Source organism: Dipodomys spectabilis, unplaced genomic scaffold, assembly GCF_019054845.1.
Source record: "Dipodomys spectabilis isolate Male_0828 unplaced genomic scaffold, ASM1905484v1 ptg000256l, whole genome shotgun sequence".
Taxonomy (NCBI): domain Eukaryota; kingdom Metazoa; phylum Chordata; class Mammalia; order Rodentia; family Heteromyidae; genus Dipodomys; species Dipodomys spectabilis.
The window spans coordinates 1,546,139-1,570,352 of record NW_024870933.1 but is presented as its reverse complement, the minus strand read 5'-3'; the positions used below and the strand labels follow the sequence as shown (position 1 = coordinate 1,570,352).

Below are 24,214 nucleotides of genomic sequence, written 5' to 3'. Positions count from 1 at the left end.
AGGATTATTATTGCTGAGTTTCAAGTCTTAATTATATCTTTTATTTTATTTATTTTATAAAATGTGTACTACATTTCTCAAGGAATACTTATATCTTTTCCTATTAATATTAAACTTCATATAATTTATTTGATTAGGGTTTACAGAACCAAGTGTTTTATTATGAGACTCTTTTTTAATAGGGTGAGAGTTATTTTACTATATCCAGTTTGACTTGTGTTTTTCCTCTTTTATGGTTGGAATTATGGTTGGAAGATAGTTCAGTCAGAAAAGATCATTAGATTTTATCTTCAGAATAACCAGCAAAAAGCATGGCTTGAAGGTATGACTTGAGTGGTAGAAGGCTAGCCTATCGTGTGTGAGGTCCTGAATACAAGCCCCAGCACTGAAAGAACAAAGCGAAAATTAAAAAAAATAATGTAGTGTACAATTTACAAAGAAAGAAAAAGGAAAAAGGGAGAGAAGGAGTTGGAGGAGGGAGGAAAGAAGGAAAGCAGGAAACGAAAGAGAGAAGAGGGGTAAGGAGGGGAGGGAAGGGAATCAGGCAATGAATCAAAAGAATTGCCAACATTTCCTTGATTTAGAGGCTTAGGCCAAATAAAGAATTGTGATTTCTTTAATTGAAACTAAACAAAATAACAAATATCCCCATTAATTTCACTTAATCTTCATACTAAGTGATGAGTTGCTTTAACTTAAGTATATATTTTTAACTCACTTGAATATTCTAAATTTTTAAGTATGCAAGGGTAGTTTTAGAGACAGAGAATGTCTCAGGCCATATAAGGCCTAAAAAGTCTTTTAGTACATGCAGGACAGCAATGTGCGCTTCTTGTTATGCTTCTTATTGGCTGCCTGACCGTCAGTATTGTTAATTTTACATGGCCTTGAATAATGTTATAAATATCGAAATAGCCTTTGGAAGAAAAAGTGTTTCTCATTCCTGAATATTTTTCTTTTCTTATTTGCTACATATGGTGCCAAAATTTATGATTACAAGATATGCCTGTAATTCTAGCTACCTGGGAGGCTGAGATCTGAGAATTGCAGTTCAAAGCCAGCCCAAACAGGAAAGTCTATGAGGCCAGAAGTGGTGCTGTGGCTCAAGTGGTGGACCATTAGATTGAGATGAAGAGCTGAGGGACTGTGCCCAGGCCCAGAGTTCAAGCCTCAAGACCGACAAAAAAAAAAAAAAAAGAGAGAGAGATAGTCCAGATGTAGTCCAGATATAATCACAAAATTGTTGGTCCATGTTTACTTTTGGAGACTCAATGTGTCTGGAATTTATATTTCTATATGTTTTAGTTGCTTACATTTCTATTTACTTGCGCATATAATGCTACCTCTGCAATTATAGCCAACACTTGGATTGAATTTGTAGACTATTTTAAGGGCTTAAAGAATGCTATTTTCTTATGCAACTATTATTAAAGTAAAAACACATAAATATAAAATACAATTAGAAAATAGAGGATAAACTGGGTAAATATAAATTTAAATACAAATTTCATAAATAAGTCTTATCTAAGCACATTTCAAAAATCAGTAAGTTGTACCATTAAAAATCACTTATCTGTTTTCCATCTAAGATCTGTATGCAATCTAAAGGTGATGCTTTTTTTGAAGCTGTAAAAAAAATCAATCATGCTATTGGGGATTGCCTCCTGGTATCATCAAGGTTACCTCCAATGATTTGACAGAGTAAATTAAAACACATCAATATTAATTTAAAATTTCTTTACCTTATCCTAATCTTTTTATTATAAATAATATATAATAAATTACATTACATAACAGGTAAAAATCCATGACTTAGGTTTTGCCATAATGTCAAAGGAACTGGAAAATAACAGAGAAAAGCACTGCATAGAAATGTGTTGTGTATGTATGTGCATACACATACATTATATGTATATATATATGAAGGCAATATATATATATAGTATTACAATTAAATATCTGTGTGGATGAATATGATTTTATCTTTGTATCTATCCCTTTACCTATATTTATAGGATAATTTAAGATATTTTCAATCATAACTTGACTTTTGCTTGAAATATAAAACAACCATTAGCAATAAATTAAAAGCATCTCTTAATGTAGTAATTTGAATGAAATATAATTTTCAGCTTCTGAATCCAAAGACAAATTACATACCCATGATTTCATTTGTGTCCTTACAAATAGATTGGGATCTGATGGAATACGGTACCCACATATGTACTCTTGTTATATGCATGATTTTCTATACTTTTTTTTCTTTGCTTTATACTCAATATTCTAGATATATTAATTTTGTTGTATATTTTATCCTAACAGATAGCAAAAGAGAAATCTACTTACAGCCAATCAACATGACACAAATTGAAAAGATTTTCTCCGAATTGGTGTTAGGAGACACATTTCCAAATCCTACACTGGTTAAACTGCTGAAGGTAAAATAAAGTGCTGTGACGTATTTGTCTTTAATGGACGGTCCAGAACTGGAGTCACTGTCATTGTACCGTTTCCCAATTTGTTGTCCTAAGGAATCCAACCATCCAATTTTGTCAGTCAGATACGGCCTTTCTACATTCCCAATGGCATACCAAATGCAAGCCAGCCAGTGAGCAATCAGGGCAAATATGCACATTAAGAGCATTAGAACAGCAGCTCCATATTCAGAATATCTGTCCAGCTTCCTGGCCACTCTCACAAGACGAAGGAGACGAGCAGTCTTCAAAAGGCCAATTAATGTGGTCGTCTGTGGAAATAAGTGTGTACGGTTACACAGAGATTTTGGTAAGCAATTCAGAGTGTGTTTGCATGAAACACAGTTGTTAGAAACATTAAAATATGACAACATTGAGAATAACTGAAACTTTAAATTAAGGACTAAGTTGATTCTTTAAGAAAAAGAACTGAAACCTGTTTTGGAAAATACTTTGAAAAATAAATGAGATATTACTTAAATATCTTTGCATGTAAGATCCATGGCCACAGAACCTGACTTTTTTTTTCTTTTTTGAACTGACTTTTAAGATCCAAGCAAGAACCTCATACTTCAAGGACAGTCACTAATGCATTCATTCACCCATAAGCATTCCAATGAGTTTCTTTGATGCCTAGAAGTCCTACACATTAAGATTATACTGTAAAACATAAAATCTTACTTTTCTAATCTTAGGTGGAGAAACAAGAACTGCTGACTATTGAGGAGAGATGGAATGAAAAATATGACAATGGTGTTAAACAGAAGAGTATGAAAGAAGGTTTGTCAGAGAGGGATGTATTATGGTAGTGATCATTTTGAAAAGGCAGGTGAAGAAAGTCTTGGTAAGTAGCTTACATTGAAATTGAGAAAGATCTGAATAATTAAGTAAGTGTAAGTGTAGGAACATTTATTGGATAATTGCATGCATTAATTACACTCTATATTTGAATATGTTTCTCCTTTTTTCCTTCATTGGTAATTGTTTCTTGATATTCCAATGACATTATAATTGTATTTTGCTTTCAGGTATGATTTCTGTAATTAATTGCATGATTATTACTGACCAGGTATCTAATAATAGGATATTTTTATATAATTACAGGATACTTAACCAGTTATTTGGACTTGAAATCTGTTAAGTACAAATTACAAGTTCATGTCTTAGGTTTCCTAAATAATGTCTACTATAAGTACTATATAATTCACAGGGCATATAATTATTCTATAGTTACATGGTATTTACCAATCAATTATTGAGTCATTTTTATCTGTTCATTGTTGGTGTTTATTTTACAAATTGTATCCAACTGTGTTAAGAACATGTACATCTTAATTAAAGAAACAGCTTAGGAATAACTATGACTCCATGTCTATTAATATTATTTGTGAAAAATAATTGCTAGAGAAAAATTTTCCATTAAAATGGATTAATAACTGTTTTAATAATTGTTACAATGAGTTCTGCTTTGTTTTCCTTCTTATGCCACAGTGGTCACAGGAGGAAAATTAATTAGTTTCCTTTGAATTTTTTTCTGTAAGACTGAAACACTACAAAAGTGAGACAAGTATTTGTAGTTTAGATGAACTTATTACAACTAGATTCTGGCTATTAAAACAAGTTTTCTTCACAAAGAGAAATGTCCTTTATTTTCAATGTTGTTATTCCTTTTAAGAGTCAATGAAGATAGGAGTGTTTTCCTCATATATTTAAAAACATATCTCCTTTCAATGAATGATGAGGAGATTGAAGACAATATTAGGTGTTCCTTAAAGAAATGCAAACATTCTCTCCTTGTATTATAAATATTTTTTAGTACTGAAGAGCTAAAAAATATGATTAAATTTGGTTCCATACCAGTATGTTACCTTAGACAAATTACTCATATAATCTTGACCTTCAGTTTTTTCATCTGTGAGAATAACAATGTTTTACCTTACCCAATGGTTGATAATGCTCAATAGATACCAGTTCTTTATGTCTCTATTTAAACATCCCTACATTTTTGTTTCTACTAGTGGGCAAGACCTGTATGTTGTGAAATGGGTTGATGAAATTCCTTTAATCTCCAGATGCATTACTTAGATTTTTGCAGTTCCAACTGGAAGACTTTCAATATTGGCTATGCAAACTCATCATGAACAAAACAGGGACATTGAAAGATAAGAAGTATATCTGTATGACTTCTCAGTACCCTCAATTCAATATTTCACTTTTTTTTTACAGTTCAAAATCCTGTGCTTCTTTTTCTATTTCTGCTGTTCACTTGTGTTGAGAAATCAGAAATATTTGAAGATTATTTTTCAAATCTTGGAATTATTGTTAGTTTAGGAAAAAAAATTCTCAAAATAAGTGAAATACAATAAAAACTAGATAGTTGCTTGAACTATATGAAGTGCTTCAATTTTTTTCAATTAAATAGGCAGAGTATAATCATGACTTTAAAGTAAAAAAATGGGACAAAATTTACCTTATAATACAGTGTAAACTCGTTTGACTGAAGATAATTGATACAAGAATGTATATATATTTATATTGCAGCTTACATGGTTGCATATATTAGACATACCATAAAAATCTCTTTCATGCTTTTTTTTGGACAGTCATGGGCTTGAACTCTGGGCCTGGGCGCTATCCTTCAGCTCTGCAGCTCAAGTCCAGTGCTCTACCACTTGAGCCACAGCGCCACTTCCAGTTTTCTGAGTGGTTTATTGGAGATAAGAGTCTCATGGACATTCCTGCCCAGGCTGGCTTTGAACTGCAGCCCTCAGGTATTAACCTCCTGAGTAGCTAGAATTACAGGTGGGAGCCACCAGCACCCAGGTAACTTTAGTCTTATTTACATCGTTCAACGTATTAGTTATCTCAAAATATTTAGTAATATTAGAACTAGATTCAAGTCCTTGGTTCAGCATTTCAATATTTACAAGGGCATATTTAGTAATTCAACCAAAGAGCTATACTTTGAATATGTATAAGCCTGTATAGGACCTGAGAATTTCCTAGCTTGTCATTACTTTATTTGTACCAAACTTCCCAATTACTTCTACCAACTGTGGCTTTTAACAAAGACATTTACAACCAGATTGGGAAGTTTCTTCCAATTGGCACATTACTTTTTTTTTTTTTGCTTTTATACTTAACATTATATCATGCTGTCATTTAAATTCACTTTGTCTTTCCTCCCAGTGACACAGAAAATTGACCAAATGATTCTAATCTATGGTAGGCAAATGTTACATCAAATAACTAAGGATGCTATAAAAATAGAAATTTGGCTTTTTCCTGAGAAAAATTGTACCATACTTTATTACTAGCAATATGCAATGAAGCATATATAAACAAAATTAAATGAGTAAATGATAAAGGAAAATAATTGGTCAACCAATATCTTTTGCTAATCATGGTACAGAATTTCATAGGCATGAATAAATTTGAATAGAAGCTATTGGAAGCGCTGTCAAGTATAAGACAAAGACTCTGAATAGAGAGATACCAACTGTATTATAGACATACATATTTAAATTTGTTTTTAAAACAAGATTTGTTGAGTTGAACATGAATATGTCATTTGTTTCAGATACTATTTATATCTATGATAGTGATCAGGCTTGGAGAAAGCAGTCTACAAGACAATCAGCACTTTTGTATGAATATCTGCTAAAATTTTCTCATATTCACTCCAAAATTCATCTCTCAGGCTAATATAAGGCATATTAATGTGAGCAGAAATTCTTCTCTATTGAGATTTCCCTCAAAGTACTCTTAATTATTTATATCACACAAGACTTTTCTGCTTGCATTCAAAATTAATGAAAAATACCAAATGTGAAAGAAGAAAGGGCAGAAAAGTAGAAAAAAAAGAACAAAATACAAACAATCAAGAATTCTAAGTATCAGGGGAAGAAGGAGCTAATGAAGTATGCAACTAAGCAGAGTTCTCTGGAATCTAACTGTTAATACTTAAGAAATTAAGATTTGTTACAGATAAGCTAACTATGGAAATTTAAACAGATGATGAAAAGTTGATGTTCAGGAGAGTATCATGTTATTTCTTTGCATCAAAGATATTGAGGTAATCTGCAATGGGTTGCCTGATGCTTAAGGATGTAAAATTCAGGATGACATTAACATCAGCAAGATAACAAGAACAAAGGCATACCCAGTAATATCAATATTCTTTTTTTTCCAACATGCATATAATATTGCAGAATGTCTTCTACTGGTACTACCAGGAGAATCACATTTACTTATGGAAAAATACTAAATGTTTATTTAAAAAATAAGAGCTATTATGTCATCTTTAGAAAAAAGTTATGGTTTTAGAATTAAGATACTTTTTTTTTTTTTTTTTGGTTGATCATGGGGCTTGAACTCTGGGTGCTATCCCTCAGCTCTTCAGCTCAAGGCTAGTGCTCTACCACTTAAGCTACAGCACCACTTCCAGTTTTCTGGTAGTTTATTGGAGATAAGAGTTTCTCGGACTTTCCTGCCTGGGCTGGCTTTGAACCGTGATCCTCAGATCTCAGCCTCCTGAGTAGCTAGGATTACCGTGAGCCACCGGCGCCTGGCTTAAGATAAATGTTTTATAGACAAAATGACATTAACATAAAATGGAGTCTTTGGGTTTTTTTTTTTTTTGGGTCCGGTCGTGGGGCCTGAACTCTGGGCCTGGGTGCTGTCCCTCAGCTCTTCAGCTCAAGGCTAGCGCAATACCACTTGAGCAATAGCACAACTTCTGGCTTTTTTCTTTTTGCTTATGTGGTGCTGAGGAATCGAACCCAGGGCCTCAGGCATGCAAGGCAAGCACTCTACCACTGAGCCACCTTCCCAGCCCCAAATGGAGTTTTTTAATTTTAGAATTGATTTTAAATAAAAATGTTATAGTAATTTAATATTTAGGGAAATTGGAAAGGCAAACATCAATGTTTAAATTGACTTTGACAAGATTTTGTTTTCTGCCCTAATTTGTGAGGCTATCATGCTCGGGAAAAAACATTTGAATAAGCCAATAAAAGTTCAGTAATTAAGAAATCACTTCTTTTCTTATCATTAGTAGAACACATGTCTTCATTGTTTATGTATTTTTGCATTTGTCTGGTGGAAATGTTTTCCCATTAGCACATGAAAGCTTTCCCTAGACGTCTTTGTTCTAGATATAGCTGACACAGTTTGTATATCTCAACTGTAGAATAATTCCAGCAATTAAAAACTTGCATTTCAAGGGTTTCCTGCAGACCTACCAAATATTAATCTCCAGACACTTATACACAAGCTACAAAAACTGGTACATAATCCCCGTATAGAAACATTGATTTGAGCAACCCTTTGATATAATTATATTTACATTTTACTTTAACGAACTTTCTTTCTCTTTAAAAAATTATTGTTAAGGAGATCTACAGAGGCATTACAGTTATATAACAAGGTAGTGAGTACATTTCCTGTCTAACTTGTTACCCCTAACCTCATTTTTCTTCCCCTTTCCCTCCCCAAACCACACTGCGTAAGTTGTACAGATCATTTCCAATATAGTGTCTTATTAGTATTGCTATTCCACTGGTTCCCCCTTTGCCCTTTGTCTCACCATTTTGTTGCTCCCTTTCCCTTCTCTAGTTCATGTATAATATATATACTATATTATATATATATATGTATATATATAATATAGTATATATATATACAAAATACCCAGGGTACCAAAATTGAATGCAGTGACAACAGGGGATAAACCATATGGGGGAAAAAATCACACACACACACACACACACACACACACACACACACACACACACACAGAGAAATCATGTAGTGCATTGAGAACAACAACCATAATATGCATCTTTCTATTTGCTAATGGGGTATCCAGCTTGCCTACAAGTCATCTGCACTTGGCTGAATAATAGGTGTCTCAAACTTAAGATGGCCAAAACAAGAATTTCTCCACGATAGCATACCATATTCTCATTAGGTTTTAACTGAGTGGGTAAATATATTATCATCTATTAAAAAATTGTCTAAGCATCAAAGACATATTTGAACTATCCCGAATTCTTTTCTCTAATTAATTAATTAATTCTGTATTTAATCAATAATACAGCTGATCTCCAAAGTACAACACAAATTTAAATACTTCTCTTAATCTTTATTTCCACTTCCACACTGCCGTTTTGTACTTCCTGTAATAGGATTGCATTTTTCTGACCACTTTGATCTTACTGTATTCTCTACCATGCAGACAACAGCTTATTCACTCTTTCAAAGTGTTAATCAAAGTTATTCCCATTCCAACGATTCCCAGTCCCCATACACAATTCTCCTACTTGATTTCCTTCACCATGTGCAGTCTTTCAGCACTCTATTGTCTCTTGCCATTCACTTTCAAGGTACTGGCAAGCAGGGCTCTAATTATTGTGAATTGTACAAGTCACTTTAGTTTGGCATTGTGGCTAATATCTGAACTAATAATAAAGAGAATTATACACAATTGATTGACTTGTTTTGTGTCCTCACTGGACTTACGTCTTTACAATATTCCACACTCTTTTCTAACATTTCCTTTACTTCCTAGTTTAGTGAGCTAGTTAAAAGTCATAGGAATTTACAGAGGCTTGGAACTGTCTCCATCGACACAGGTTTTTACATCCTATATAGCTTTTCAATGGCCTTCCAGTCATTCATATACAAACAAATCAAAATGTTAGTCATTCAGCTATGAAACTGAGTTTCAAACTTAAGCAGAAGTTAACTTTTGTACAGGTTAATACATTTAACTATCAGGAATTTGACTATCATGTAAATTGGGTGATGACTAAATTATTCTATTTGGATTTCTACTGAGTTGTTCATTTATCCTATAATATTACTTCATCAGTGACAATAAGTCTTCTGGGATTTATTTAGTATATTAGAGCACCAGCCTAAATTATTACTAAGTTATGGCTAAATTATTACTAAATTATTATTAGTCAACTCTGTGATTATATATCTAGGTGTATATATAAATATATAAAATAAATATGCATATACCTGCATATTAGTATGCATGAGTATATAAACTTACAACCATATTTCCAAAGAAACTAATAATATTCATTTGCATATTGAACTTGTGGTTTAAACAAAAAACATTAAAACTAGTTGCATAATCCTGACAACTTGTGGCATTTCAAACATATCTAAATGTATGTGTGTATGTTTTAATATATATATTTATGTAATCTCTAAGGTTTATGGATAGTGAGCTTATTTTATGATAATGTTTATTTCTTCCTATATCATGTAGTGAATTATGTAGTATACTCATGAAATTACATGTCTAAGCATTTAATATTATATATTAATTTAATTTGATAATCAAATAGAACATTAAAATAATTTTTCTTGAAGTAGATGTTAAGTTTGATGGGAACTATCGTGCACGTAATGGGCTTTCCCTCTAATCAGAACATTTCTTCTGTCTTATGCTTCCTAGAAAGCTTCCAGTGACAACCAGAAACTTTCCGTTTTTTTTGTCGGTCATGGGGCTTGAACTTTGGGCCTGGACGCTGTCCTTTAGCTCTTCAGCTCAAGGCTAGTGCTCTACCACTTGAGTCACAGCACCACTTCTGGCTTTTTCTGCTTATGTGGTGCTGAGGAAGGAATCAAACCCAGGGCCTCATGCATGCAAGGCAATCACTCTACCACTGAGCCACCTTCCCAGCCCTGTAGAAATTCTCCTTTTCCATGCATTCATCTCTCCTCATTTGTGGTGCCAGTAAAGTACTTATTGGGTGGAATTCTAGTTTTCCATCCACGGGTCTTTAGAAGATCCCAGTCAGTAGGTTCTTGAGTTAATCTCTTCTGTCAGAATAAGATGCATAGTAATATTTTGATAAAAGATTCCTTTCTGCAAATGAATTAGATAAACTTTAAAATATTCATGTAGGACTCTAATCAACACAGCAGATGCAACCAGACTATTATTTTGTAGTAGAGATGTTTGCTCTGAGTTTTAAACAGCTGGCTTTACTGATTAAGAGAAAAATTACCGTTTGGGGTTTTGAAACTTAAGGCATCACCCTGAACTTTAGTTCAGAAACAATTGGCTAGATAATATGTCTTCAGAGTAACCTGTAGCATTATGATATGATAATCTATTATTTTTTGTTTCATTAGAATATCTAAATTACATTTTTCCTATTTGTGTGCTAAAACTTACCAAATCAATGTATTTGAATTTAAGATTTTCTTGAAAGTTTTGTCAAAAACAAAAATAGATGGTGAATATTTGCTGTACACTGATTGCAAAATGCATATTAAAAGTAGTATCCTGAAATACCATTATATGAGCATATATTATAGCTTATGGATAAAGAACTAGCTTCATTGTCTATCTTGCAAAACATAAAGTTTTCCAAGTCTATCATGATTTTATTTCTCTCTTTTCACAGATCAAATGTATGTTAGATCTGGTGTAATATCTGATTCCTGAACACTACTGGCTATCATTGATGGCTATCTACTTTGTCCCATTACATACCCTGTGTCTCTGATCTTTGCAAACCATCAGTTTTCCTTCAAACACTTCCTCTCAGTTTTTCAAAATTTCTTTTTGCTGTAACTAGCTGATTTAACAACTGCTATTTTCTAATAGATGATAGGTAAATACTGGGTACTATGTGATATCTTGTTTCTTTTTTAGTTTTCCCCCTATGGTTTATCCCCTGTTGTCACTATTTGATTTTGATACCCTGAGTATTATATATACGCTTATCTGAATTAGGGAAGGGAAGATGAACAAAGACATGGTTAGACAAGGGACAAAGGGGGAACCTATGCAATAGTGATACTCACAAGACCATATGTTGGAAATGAACTGTACAACCTGGGAAGGGGGGTAAGAGGGAGAAAAATGAGGGTAGGGGTAACAAGTTAGACAATGTCCTCACTACCTTGCTTATGTAACTGTAACCCCTCAGTACATCACTTTGACAATACAATTAAAAAATAAAAAGAACATTTTCTGACTAATCTTGTCTACATGTAAGTTTTCAAAGACTAGTTTCATTAGGAAATAGAAACATTAATCCAGAGAGACAGGAAAGGAAACAGAAAGCTCTTTTGATAAGTAATTAATATTATCTGAAACTGGAGCAATCTTTCCATATAATGTTAGCTTATTTTTAAAAACCATAACACATATCTCATCATTTTACAAAAAAATCTTAAATGGGTTAAATAAGTACAAGTAAGTAGTGCAAATAATTAATCCTGGATAATACTTTCCCTTATCCTATCATATCTTAAACAAAGCAGCTTTGGGAATGTAAGCAAATCCAGGAAATCATATACCAGTTAAGAACTGTCATTACTTTCTTGAAGCACACTTTATCTTTTCTGTATGCTTTAGGCTTCTTGATGCTTATTTATCAACTTAATCATTACTGATTAAATATGGTAAACACTTCACTTTCCCTTAATAATCCTATTAAGGGAATTAATTAATGTGTTGTTGGTGTACGCATATTTATTCTAACAGAGAAGTTTTATTCTATGTTTATATGTGCAAGCCTACATAATATAATTAAAGAAGTCTTCCACTAGGTGATGTAAATATTAGTAATAAAGCATTTTACTTACTGCTTTTTAGTTAAACCTCAAGTTAGAAGTACCTATGAAGAACTTACCTAGTTTAACATCAGTTAATATTCTTTTGGATTTTTTCACATGTATTATCTCACCTGTGTCTCAAATTAAGTAACAAAGAAGGTTATATTATCATTATTTTACAGATGAAGAAATTCAGTCTTTAAGTTTTGTGTAAGGTTTGTCTTGTAGGAAAAAATGTCTGTTCCATGGTGCTGACCCCCAGTTTGACCACATTTTTAGTAGGTAGGGAAGATATAATTCTAAACATATACATTCTTCTTGGCAAATTTTCTTGTTATAGAGCCTTAGATACTTAGAGTGCAACCATGTGCTGAGATCTACTCTTCTCTCTCTTTCTTCTTCCAGTCATGGAGCCTGGGTGCTGTCCCTCAGTTATTCAGCTCAAGGCTAGCACTCTACCACTCGAACCATGGCTCTACTTCTGACGTTTTCTGCTTATGTGGTGCTGAGAAATTGAACCCAGAGCCTCATGATGCAAGATAAGCACTCTACCACTGAGCCACCTTCCCAGCCTGAGATCTATTCTTCACTTAAAAAAAAAAAAAAAAAAAAAAGGGCAGGTGCTGGTGGCTGACCTCTGCATTCCTAACTACTCAGGAGGCCGAGAGGCAGAAAATCTCCATGAGATTTTTACCCCCAATAAGCTACTTAAAAAATCCAGAAGTGGTGCTGTGGCTCAAGTGGAGAGCCTAGCCTTGAGTACAAAGAGGCTCAAGGAGAGACCGTGCCCAGGCCCTGAGTTCAAGCCCCAGCTGGGGGATGGAGGGTTAGGGGAAAGTGGGAGAAAAATGAGGGAGGGGTAACAAGTTTGACAAGAAATGTATTCACTACCTTACTTATGTAACTCTAACCCTATGTAACTGTAATCCTATCACCTTGAAAATAAAATTAACAAATATATATCTTATTTTATTTTATTTTATTTTTGCCAGTCGTGGGCCCTGAACTGTGGGTTTGAGCGCTGTCCCTCAGCTCTTCAGCTCAAGGCTAGTGCTCTACCACTTGAGCCACAGCACCACTTGTGGCTTTTTCTGCTTCTGTGGTGCTGAGGCATCAAGCCCAGGGGTTCATGCATGCAAAGCAAGCAGTCTACCACTATTCTTCCCTGCCCCAAGTATATAATTTTTTTAAAAAGAAAAGACAAAATAAATCAAAGAAGATGGGGGGTGGTTCTTAGTCAGAATATGACAACGAATTATTTTAAATGCTGTACATTGATTTTGTCCTTTTCAACCTACTGCCTTAAAATACCAAATAAGTGCCAGTCACTGTTGGCTCACACCTGGAATCTTAGCTATTCAGGAGACTGAGACCGAAAGATCATGGTTCAAAGCCAGCCCAGACCAAAATGTTCATAATACTCTCATCTCCAATTAACCACCAAAAAATGTGAAAGCAGAGCTATGGCTCAAGTCAGAGTTACTGTCGTAAGCAAAGAAGCTCAGGAACAGCACCAGCCTCTGAGTTCAAACCAGGAATACCGTGTGTACATGCATGTGCGCACACACACACACACACACACACACACACACACACAAACACACCAGGTACTTCACATATTCTAGAAATCTTCCCATTACATACTTCAAGAAACACAGTACATTTTGTGATGATTAAATGGAAGGGACTTGTAATTTATCTTTATTTTGACCAGACACCTTTAAGTAGCTGATTATACTTACATACACAGAAAGTGTAGTTAGTATACACACACTTCTTATTTTCTAATGATTTTCAACTTTATAAGGTATTGGGAACATATAATAAATATTTACCAAACTGGCTGATATTTAAGAGAAATATCTGGAATATAAACAAGACATTTCATAGAGAGCCCTCTTCTACAAAATTTAAATAAACAATAAATCTGTTCTGCCTCAAATGCCAGTTGTGAGAAAAAAAGAGAAACCATTTTATGTGTTAACTGCAGACTTAACACCGAGAAGGTTTTACGTACTAAAAATACACTGAAGAATATGTACCAATTATTTCAGTTTGGTTAGTTCAGAGATATATAAAGTTTTGCATTTCTCAGCAAATATGGATAGAGCTTAGATTATTTTCAGTGGATAAAATGTTTCCATTTCATTTTCTAGCATTTCCAAGTAAAAATGAATTTTATCTGTAAGATATAGTAAATCTATAAAACAACTGTTGTTGTTCTTCTTCTTCTTCTTATTGATAGGCATTTAAATAAATAAATAAATAAAACTGTAATCAATCAGAAAATAAGATAAGCAACTCTTACCTCATCAGAACCTGATCCAAAAATCAGCAAGTCAAAAGGAATGGCTGCAACCATGTCAATCAGGAACCAGCCTTTGAAGTAGTGTATTGCTATTTTGGCAGGATCACTTACCACTTCTTCATTCTGATTTACATATGTTGTTCTGAAGTTTATTAGAATATCTATGATAAACATGATATCCACAATCAAGTCTACTACATTCAAGGGGCTACAAGAGTAGCCACATTCTCGTCTTTTCTGTTCTTCTCTGTCATTGAGGAGAAAGGCTGCAGAGTAGGGAGTGAATATAGCAGTGTATATGACCAAGAGCAGAATAAGCCAATCCCAGACTGCCTTGAAGGGGCTGTAATGCAATATTGTAAACTTGTTGATGCGTGGTGTCTGCAGTTTGTATTCTGGCAGGACATCTGCTCCCAGAGAAAGAACCTGAGTGTAGAAAAGAAAAGCATATATGAACTACCAATGTCATTAATTAGTCTGTCAATCTATGAATTGTTTTTAGAAAATAGTATCAGGTGCTGGTGTCTCATGTCTATAATACAAGCTACTCAGGAGGAGGCTGAAATCTGAGGATCATGGAAAGTCTGTGAGACTCTTATCTCCAATTAAGCACCAGAAAACTGGAAGTAAAGCTGAGGATTAAGTTGGTAGAGCACTAAATTTGCACATGAAAGCTCAGGGACAGAAACCAGGCCCCGAGTTCAAGCCCCAGGACTGACCAAAAAAAAAAAAGAAAGAGAGAAGAAGAGAGAGAGAGAGAGAGAGAGAGAGAGAGAGAGAGAGAGAGAGAGAGAGAGCGAGAGAGAGAAGAGAGAGAGAGAGAGAGAGAGAGAGAGAGAGAGAGAGAGAGAGAGAGAGAGAGGGAAAGGAGGGAGGGAGGAAGGGAGGGAGAAAAGTGTAACACCAACATTTCAGCATTTATATACAAGTAACTGCTTGGTTATTGAGTTCTCAAATCTAAGACAGGATTGACTATTATGGAAAGACATCTATTTTATTTCATGATCATATCCATTTACTCAAATTTAATAGCTAAATCTTCACAAATTAAATTCAAGTTTTTAATTCTCAAGTAGAATTTTTCCATTGGAATTTACTTTTAACATTACAGGAAAATAGAAAATGTGATTAAAGTAAACACATCTTTCCTATATGATGACAGTATATTCTGGACAAATATACTTTTAAAATTGGTATTATTAAGGAGTTGTACAAAGGGTTAAAATTCTATAAGCCATTTTTATGAGTAAAATGCTTCTTGGGCAATGTAATTTCTCTTTTCACTTTTCCCTCTGGACAAATATACTTTCCTTCAAATGTTTCTGTGAGAAGTAGAATCGTGAGAGGAAAATTCTGCAAGACACATTTAGAGTAATTATTGGAAGTGTTGAAACAAGATTTGTATCCACAAAGCAGTTTGTAAACTCTTCAGATTCATTGTACCTAATAAGCCATTACTTAAAATATATTAATTCAACTTTTAGAGTTTTGGTTTATATGAAAATACAAGACATAAATTTAATTGTATCCCTAGTAAGGAAAAAAATCCATGCTTTTGTGATGTTATACCAAATTTCAAAACATGAAAGTCAAATGACTTTCTATGTACTATGGGCAGTAAAGAAAGTCCTTTTAGAGAGAAATGTGAGATATAATCTTGCATTACTCATACCTTAAACTAGATGCTTCTAAATAGCAAATATATCATTATTGGCATTGCAGCACAGAGTTCAGGTAATCTCCCATTAGAGAGAGTATTCTGTGTAATTTTGGTAATTCTATCCATATTACTTTTATCTTGACTGTACCAATGTACTACCTAGGAAAGTTTATAATTTTAAAGCTTATCTTTATTGTCATATCACATGTCTCGTTTCCCCATTTAGGAAGATACCATTTCTATTGTGAAAGGACTGAAAATCTTGTGCCAGATGATATGTCATGTAGCACTTAACTAAAACATAGGAATTCATCTGAAGTATGCGAAATTCTTTCAGATAACAGCTAATAACGAAACTGGTAATTTAGTGGGCCCAGAATAAATCCAAACCAACAAATCTTCAGAGTAAACAAACCATTAGGAGAAATGAAGAACTAAGTTTTAGGAAAAAATATGTGTGAAAAAGCAATTGTATCATTAGGAAATATTAAAAATTGTAAGATTCCAAGATATATAAATATGTTAGAACATAACTTCCAAAACCCCAATATGACAAACATTTGGCTTATCTATCATTTGATAAATTGCACCACTGTGTTGAGTTTAGCAAACCAGTGCATGACATTTTTGTCTATAAGATGGCAACATCTATGAAAGTATCATTATTTCATGTAATGTCCCTTTCTTCAAAACTTAGGTGTTATTCAGTTTGTGAGAAGTAAAACCCCAAACCTCATTTTGGCTTTCAAAAATCATCTAAAAAAATACAGACCTTTTTCTATGATTCCAGGCAATTTCCCATTAGAGTTCTTTGTGTAAACAAATTACTCTAGCAAAACAAGAGTAAGATTTTTGAGCTACTTATGTCTTTGTAAATCTCTAAATTTACAAATTTATCTCATGGAAGGGATATGTGGTTATGCAAAGAGAACAATACAAGGGTCATTTAAAAAAAGTGATTTTTTTATACTCAAGTGTCATGCTTCTGAAACCAACCTCTCACATGGGAAATGTGAATGCTGTGTGTTACAAGTAAAAGTAATAATGCATGTGTCATATCAGAACCTCTTTTGAATAGTAAAGTATAGCTGAAACTCTTTGCATTTAACATTTAGATGTCCACTGTGCCAAGAGCTGGAATTTGCAAAATAGAGAAGACTGTTGCTGACAGTGTGGAATGTATGGTCTGTTGGGAGACAGATTGCAGGAGAATGGGAGCATTGTTGAGGTTAGCTTCATTCAATGGCTGGCTCTGGGGCTGATTGGAGGGTTAGGAGATCTTTCTGGAAGACGGGACAGATTAGAAGTTCATGCTCTTTGGGGATAAAGAAGTCAGAAAAGGAAGAACATTGTACAAGGAGGGGAATATAATCAATAAAGTTAAAGAAGCCCAATATAGTAACTTCCGGTGGAGCCAGACTGTCCAAATCTAATGTTTTATGATCAAGACCTCAGTCTCTGAGACTTAGGTCAAAATTTCTCACACTTAGTTCTGTTTTAAAGAGGACTACAATTATTTTGGAACCAACTTTGTTTAGATTTATTTATAATGTTCAAAAATATAATAAACTTGAAATTCTGTTTACTTATACTTCATAATATGACTATTATGGGTTAAATGGTATGTCCCCAAGTTATATGCAGAACTTCTGATTCCTAGTAATTACAAATACAACTTTTTAATACCTTGGTTGATATAATCAACTTTAGATGCAGCCATAAAGGTTAGAATGAATGTCCTTAGAAGAAGAGAAAGAGAGATTTGGATACAGACATAAAGACACACAAGAAAAATATCATATGACAATGAGGAGGGTACAGTTTTGAGCTAAGATAGGTTACATTGCCAGTAGCCATTAGAATAAAAAAGAAAACTAGATAGATTTTTCCACCAGAAGTTCTAGAAGATGCCAATCTTACCAGCAGTTTGATTCTGGACTACTAGATACCCAAATGGTGAAAAAATAAATTTTAATTATTTTTAAGATATGCACTTATTGGTATTTTATTAAGACAGCTATAAGATATGAATATAATAATGAAAATGAAAATGTAATAATTGTAAGATATTTCACTAAACCAATGAACTTAAGCTATAATTGTTCATTGATTCACCATTTGAAAATTCTCTGCATCAAGACTCATTGAACTTAATTCTTTGTATGATTTAATATAATAGGTAAATACATTTTTCATTTCTAAGCTCAATGCCTTTTTTAAAAAGCATATTGTCAAAATAGTATTACCAACTTCAAAGATTTAATTGGTATGTTAGCATAATCTAACTTAATCCTTAAGACAAACTCTGCTCCTACTAGGCTTAGAAAAACCAATTTAAATGGCATTACTTGGTAACTCTATGAGGTTTTGTTTACTTGAAGTTAACTTTAGCTTGAGCGTATTACTGAATTCTACATCAAGTGGTTACCTACTCAAATTATCTCTGTAGATAAGTTTAAATAGGTAATTTATTTGTTATATTCCAGTATACAGGACTATTACAGTTTGTAATGTACAGTGGTCAGCTAGTAATTAGTATGGTTCCAAATGTTATAGTACAGGTTCTTTTGACTTCAGCTTGTCTATGCCTACGATATATGACCACTCAATCATCACGTGATTTTTCTGGTCAAATAATTTAAACAATTCCTATCTACAGAAGATGTTTAACATTATATGCATTTACTTATAAATCCAAAAGTAATTAATCTCAGGTATTAAAATTATTTGGGTGACAGTACACTGTTATAAATAATTACTTTAATGATTCAGAAAATTATTGTAATTATTTTTCACTGAGAGGAATATTTTAGGGTTTCAAAGAAACCCCATTACTTTTTAAGAATATTCCCTTCTGTGGATGTCAGTTTGAGATTTATTGATGGTTACTAGGTGGGGAGGTTAAGTTGTCATGTTTGCTTGCGGACAGATGAGCCTGACAATTAAAAGAAATAAATAAAAGAGACTAGAGCTATCTCAATTAAATATTTTCTTTTGAGCCTCATAATTATTTCACTACAGAGTGAAATATTTAGAAATCTTTTCTCAATCAGAATTATTCCTTCCCCCATTTTCTCCCTCATTTCATTGACATCAGCAGCTCAGAATTATAGAAAAAGCTATACTAGACATCAACACAGCAGAGATAGAGAAGACAGGAGATAGTTGAGAAATAAATGCTTCTTATGATACAAGAAAGAAGACTTGGGCTGGGAAGGTAGCTCAGTGGTAGAATGCTTGCCTTGCATGCATGAGGCCCTGGGTTTGATCCCTCAGCACCACATAAGCAAAAAGAAAAAAAGCGGGAAGTGGCGCTGTGGCTCAAGTGGTAGAGCGCTAGCCTTTAGCTGAAGAGCTGAGGGACAGCGCCCAGGCCCAGAGTTCAGGCCCCACAACTGGACCCAAAAAAAAAGAAAAAAAGAAACAAGACTTGAGAAGCAATTTTCTTTATGGGTCTAATAGTAACTAGTCTTATTAGGCTTAGCCATGATTGTATAAAGCTCTGAAGCTTCAATCACACTTCATAAATATGAAGACCTAAATTTAAATTCCATATATGATTTTTTTCTGCGAATTCTTTCATCTTTCTGCATCTCAACATTTTGTCCTTGCCCAGACTACCTGCCAATAAAGAGATATAGTAGAACATCATATAACTTTTGCAAAATAGAGTGATAAAATGGGAAATGTTTACATTCATATAAAAGACTTTCATTTTTATGTAGAGTACTGGGTTTTTCATTTTAATTCAGATAAGTTAACTATTATAAAAATATTTATAAACCAATCTGAAAAATTGAACATTGATTGGATATGGTAATAGTAAGGTTTACCTATTTGTTACATTAAACAGAATTCAAATTTGAGGACTTGCTAGAGAAATTTTTATTTTTAATTACTTTACAGATTAGAAATTAAGTTGAGGCAAAGCTAGATAATACCCCTTCACACAGAATTGTCTAATATATTTGAGAATTACTTTTCTTGATTGACAAAACAAAAACAAACTCATGTTTCCTAACATCATGAAGGTTCGTTTCTTACCATTGTTTCTGTTCCTCCCCATGTTTGGGATGGAACACAGTGTCTCATGCTACTTAGAAAATTACTTTGCCATTTGAGTTGTGCCCATAGACCTACTCAATTTCATATTAAGCAGATACGCGCTTCTGTTTACACAGCAAAATTTAGTTCATATTGTGTATATCTGCTTTTACAAACATAGATTGTGCCCAATATTTACTTTTACCAGTCTTGAACTCTTTGTTCTTAAATTTCCATCAAATTGTTGGCTGGGACAAATTGTCTTTCAGAAGGTATCTGGTAGTGGGCATGTTGAACTCACACCTGCAATTGCTATCTACTCAAAATGTAGAGGCAAAAGAGGCTTCAGTGGGAAGCCAAATGGGCAAAGCAGTGTTAAGAGAGCCTTTCTCAATAACAAAATTAAAACATAATAAAAGAAAATTAGTCAGGTAGTAGTGGCTCATGCCTAATCCTAGCTATTCAACAGGGTGCTGAGGATTACAATTTGAAGCCAGCTCAGACAGGAAAGCCCATGAGACTCTTATTTCAAGTTAAGCACCAAAAAGCCAGAAGTGGAGTGGTTGCTCAATGACAGAGCAATAGTCTTGAGAAAAAAAGCTCAGAGACACTGCCTAGGCCCTGAACTGAAGTTCCATGATTGGCACAATAAATAAATAAATAGGTATTTGGTCTGTGTCCAGAGGTAGAGTGTTTATCTAGCATGTGCAAGGCTGTGAATTCATTCCCAAGAAATGGGGAAAAAAAGGACACAGTTGGAAATGTTAATGGAGATGGTCTTTTCTGTAAGATTCGTTAGCTACATTACATCCTATTAGAGTAATACATAACTACATTTCAGAGTTTCATCAGGTTAAGTCTCTTATTGTAATACTTCTAACTTTTAGGATACTTTTTGAATTGAATATCTAAGAATTACGCTTTCGCACTTTTCTCACAGAAGTACATTTGATATTTATGATATTTATTCTCATTTTTATAGATATTTAGATTATACTGTTTTAGGCTTTCTTTCCAAAAAGGAATTGGTCTCTTATCAAAATTTCCTTCTGTTCTTTTTTGTTTGTTTTTGCTTAAAAATGACAAGCAAGTTTGGGCACCTGTTGATCATTCCTATAATCATAGCTACTCCTCAGGCTGAGATCTAAGAATCAAAGTTCAAAGCCAGCCCAAGCAGGACAGTCTATGAGACTCCCATTCTTATTTCCAATTTACCACCAAAACAGAAAGAAAGAAGGAAAGAAAGAAAGAAAGAAAGAAAGAAAGAAAGAAAGAAAGAAAGAAAGAAAGAAAGAAAGAAAGAAAGAAAAGAAAGAAAGAAAGAAAGAAAGTAAAGAAAGAAAGAAAGAAAGAAAGAGAAAGAGAGAGAAAGAAAGAAATAAAAGAAGGAAGAAAGGAAGAGAGAGCGAGAAAGAAAGAAAGAGAGAAAGAGAGAGAGAAAGAAAGAAAGAAAAAAAGAAAGAAAGAGAGAGAGAAAGAAAGCCAGAGGTGTAGCTGTAGCTCAAGTGGTAGTGAACTAACTTTGAGCATAAAAGATCAAAGACAGTGCGCAAGACCTGAGCTCAAACCCAAAGACTAGCATCAAAACAGAAAAAGGAGGGGGAACTATTTATCTAGATATTTTTTTTGGGGGGTCTGGTCGTGGGGCCTGAACTCTGGGCCTGGGCGCTGTCCCTCAGCTCTTCAGCTCAAGGCTAGCGCTCTACCACTTGAGCCACAGTGCCACTTCCAGCTTTTTCTGCTTATGTGGTGCTGAGGAATCGAACCCAGGGCCTCAGGCATGCAAGGCAAGTGCTCCACCACTGAGCCACCTTCCCAGCCCTATCTAGATTTTTAAAAACATTGTTTTAATTATTTTATTTTCAGTCTAAACAAAAAATATTTTATAACATTAAATTATGTCTTTTTGGCAATGTTAAGAGAGCCTTTCTGAAGAACAAAATTAAAACACAACAAAACAAGATTAGTTGGGTATAATTGTATAGTTAGATATAAATGCATAAACTTTAAGTAAAAAGTAACCTGAAATCCATCATTAAAGTGATTTGGAGCCACTGTTTTCAAAAATGAAATATTAGGTGAGTAAATATTTGTTTTATAAGTGTGAATATAATTCTAAGAGGTGAATAAGTGGAAAAAAACAGAATTTTGCTACGCAGTGTACTGTATTTCCTTAAGAGAGCCAACTATCTCCAGACATTTGAGAAATAACATACTTTGAAAGATAAAACAAAATTAATTGAACTATTATAAGAATTTCTTTTTTAGAGAGAAAGGAAAAAAGGATATAAACCCTCACTGCATAAAAATGGAAATTCTGTGGTTTCCAGAAAGATATTTCTCTTTTCTCTTTTCTCAAACTACCAATTAAATGTACAGTTTATACAGACTAAAATATGATTTTCTTTACCAAATACAATTTTCCTCTTGTTAGCGCATTGATATTTGTCTAACCTCTGATAGTTGTTATATAAAACCAAAATCTTATGTGAAACAACACTATTTATTCAATGAAGATCTACGGTTAAAATTTTGTGTGAACAGCAGGATTAATAACTACCCTTCTCCTTTGAAAAGTGCAATAGGGAACGATTAAGCCTTCCAAGAGATTATATAGTACTTTTGGCAGTTCTTAAACGCCATGCTGAGGTGTTGGTAGGGCCTGTTTGTCTGTTATTTATCTTTTACTTGGGACTTGCACTTAACTAATAGGCTAGCTGTATTTTTATCTATCAGGAAGAGTACTCAGTAACAAACTGAATCAGATAGATTATATAGCATTAGGAAAGATTTAAACTCCCCCGGCTTTGCAGTGTCTGACTTGAGAAGCAGAGCCAAACCTGAGTAATTATCATGGAAACAAGCATTCCAACTGATGACTACCCAGATATTCAAATTAAAAGATGGAAAATAATCACAGAATCAATCAGAACTGACACAAAGGAGCTTTTTATACTTAAATAAAATGCTAAAATTAGGCAATAGAATTATTGTAGCCTTTCAAGATACAATTTTCTAACAGTTTAAAACAGACATTTGGGCGTATGTACATTGGATTGTGTGTGAATATTTGCATGATTATGTGAACAACAGAATCACTTAGATTTAACTTTCACTAAGTGTCATGTTTAGCCTTTGGTGTGTACTATATGTTAATGTGAAAACAGCTGTTTTTTTAAAGATATATTTGACTCAAAATATGAGAAGTAGTTTGTATAACATCTTAAGCACATATTTTTATCAATTATTATAAGTATTTGTAAATTTCTAGTATAGATTCTTTTCTTTCAAATACTTAAGCTTCTTCACTTCCAGGGATGTCTGTGGTAAGACAGAAGTCTACCTGCACTTTGGCCTCACTGCTCAGATATCAGACTGCTGAGTGGATTGTGGTCAGGCCTTGAATCTGACACCAAAGTTCTTCTAATTTATGCTTGTTTCCATGCTTCCTCTTTCTTCATTCTTTTCTCTGTCTCCTTTATCTTTATTTGAAAATTAATATAACTTAGGAACAAATAGAATTTGAGGAAAAGAACACAGAGCACACAGATGTGTGAGTAAGACTGTATGTTTTTGTTGTTGTCATTGTTGTTGATTTTTAGGCACAGATTATGGAGGAGCAACCTAAGAGATGTTTGTTTGTTGTTTTGTTTTCAAAAAGGCAGAACAAAACATCGAAACACATACACACAATGACAAGTCAAACTCAACTCCCACAGGAAATAACCAGACTATACAGCAGACAATGAATAATCTAGAAGATAGATCTCAAAATGCTTGAAAAACACTGCTGATAAATATGTTTAATGAAGAGATAGAAGCCTTCACACATCAATTCATGAGAATAGTCAGATTACCCAAGATTATTAGAGAAACTCATGGAGTTAACAAACAGGAAGCTAAATGAATTCCAAGAGAAGGAAAAGGATACCAGCTAAAGAATGTGAGAGAGACAGATAAATCAAGGAAGTAAGGAAGTCCATACAAGACCTAAGGAAAGCTTCAATAAAGAGATAGAAACCATCAAAAATGATTAAATAGAAAAAGAGAAATGAAAAACAAAGTATAAAGTCTTGACAGCAGATAGATGACATAGAAGACAGAGTCTCAGGAATCAAGGATAGCTTACTTATTATA

At 33.6% G+C, this 24,214-nt stretch overlaps 1 protein-coding gene across 2 annotated transcripts in view; it reads right to left on the bottom strand.

Moving 5' to 3' along the window:
- Positions 1-24,214, bottom strand: part of Kcnh7 (potassium voltage-gated channel subfamily H member 7) — a 469,024-nt gene that overhangs the window by 57,767 nt on the left and 387,043 nt on the right. For both annotated transcript variants that reach the window (XM_042699490.1, XM_042699491.1), the window contains exons 7-8: positions 14,374-14,799; positions 2,347-2,746 (exon numbers count right to left, since the gene is read on the bottom strand). In XM_042699490.1, the coding sequence (XP_042555424.1) occupies positions 2,347-2,746; positions 14,374-14,799 (826 nt within the window). The remainder of the gene's footprint in view (positions 1-2,346; positions 2,747-14,373; positions 14,800-24,214) is intronic.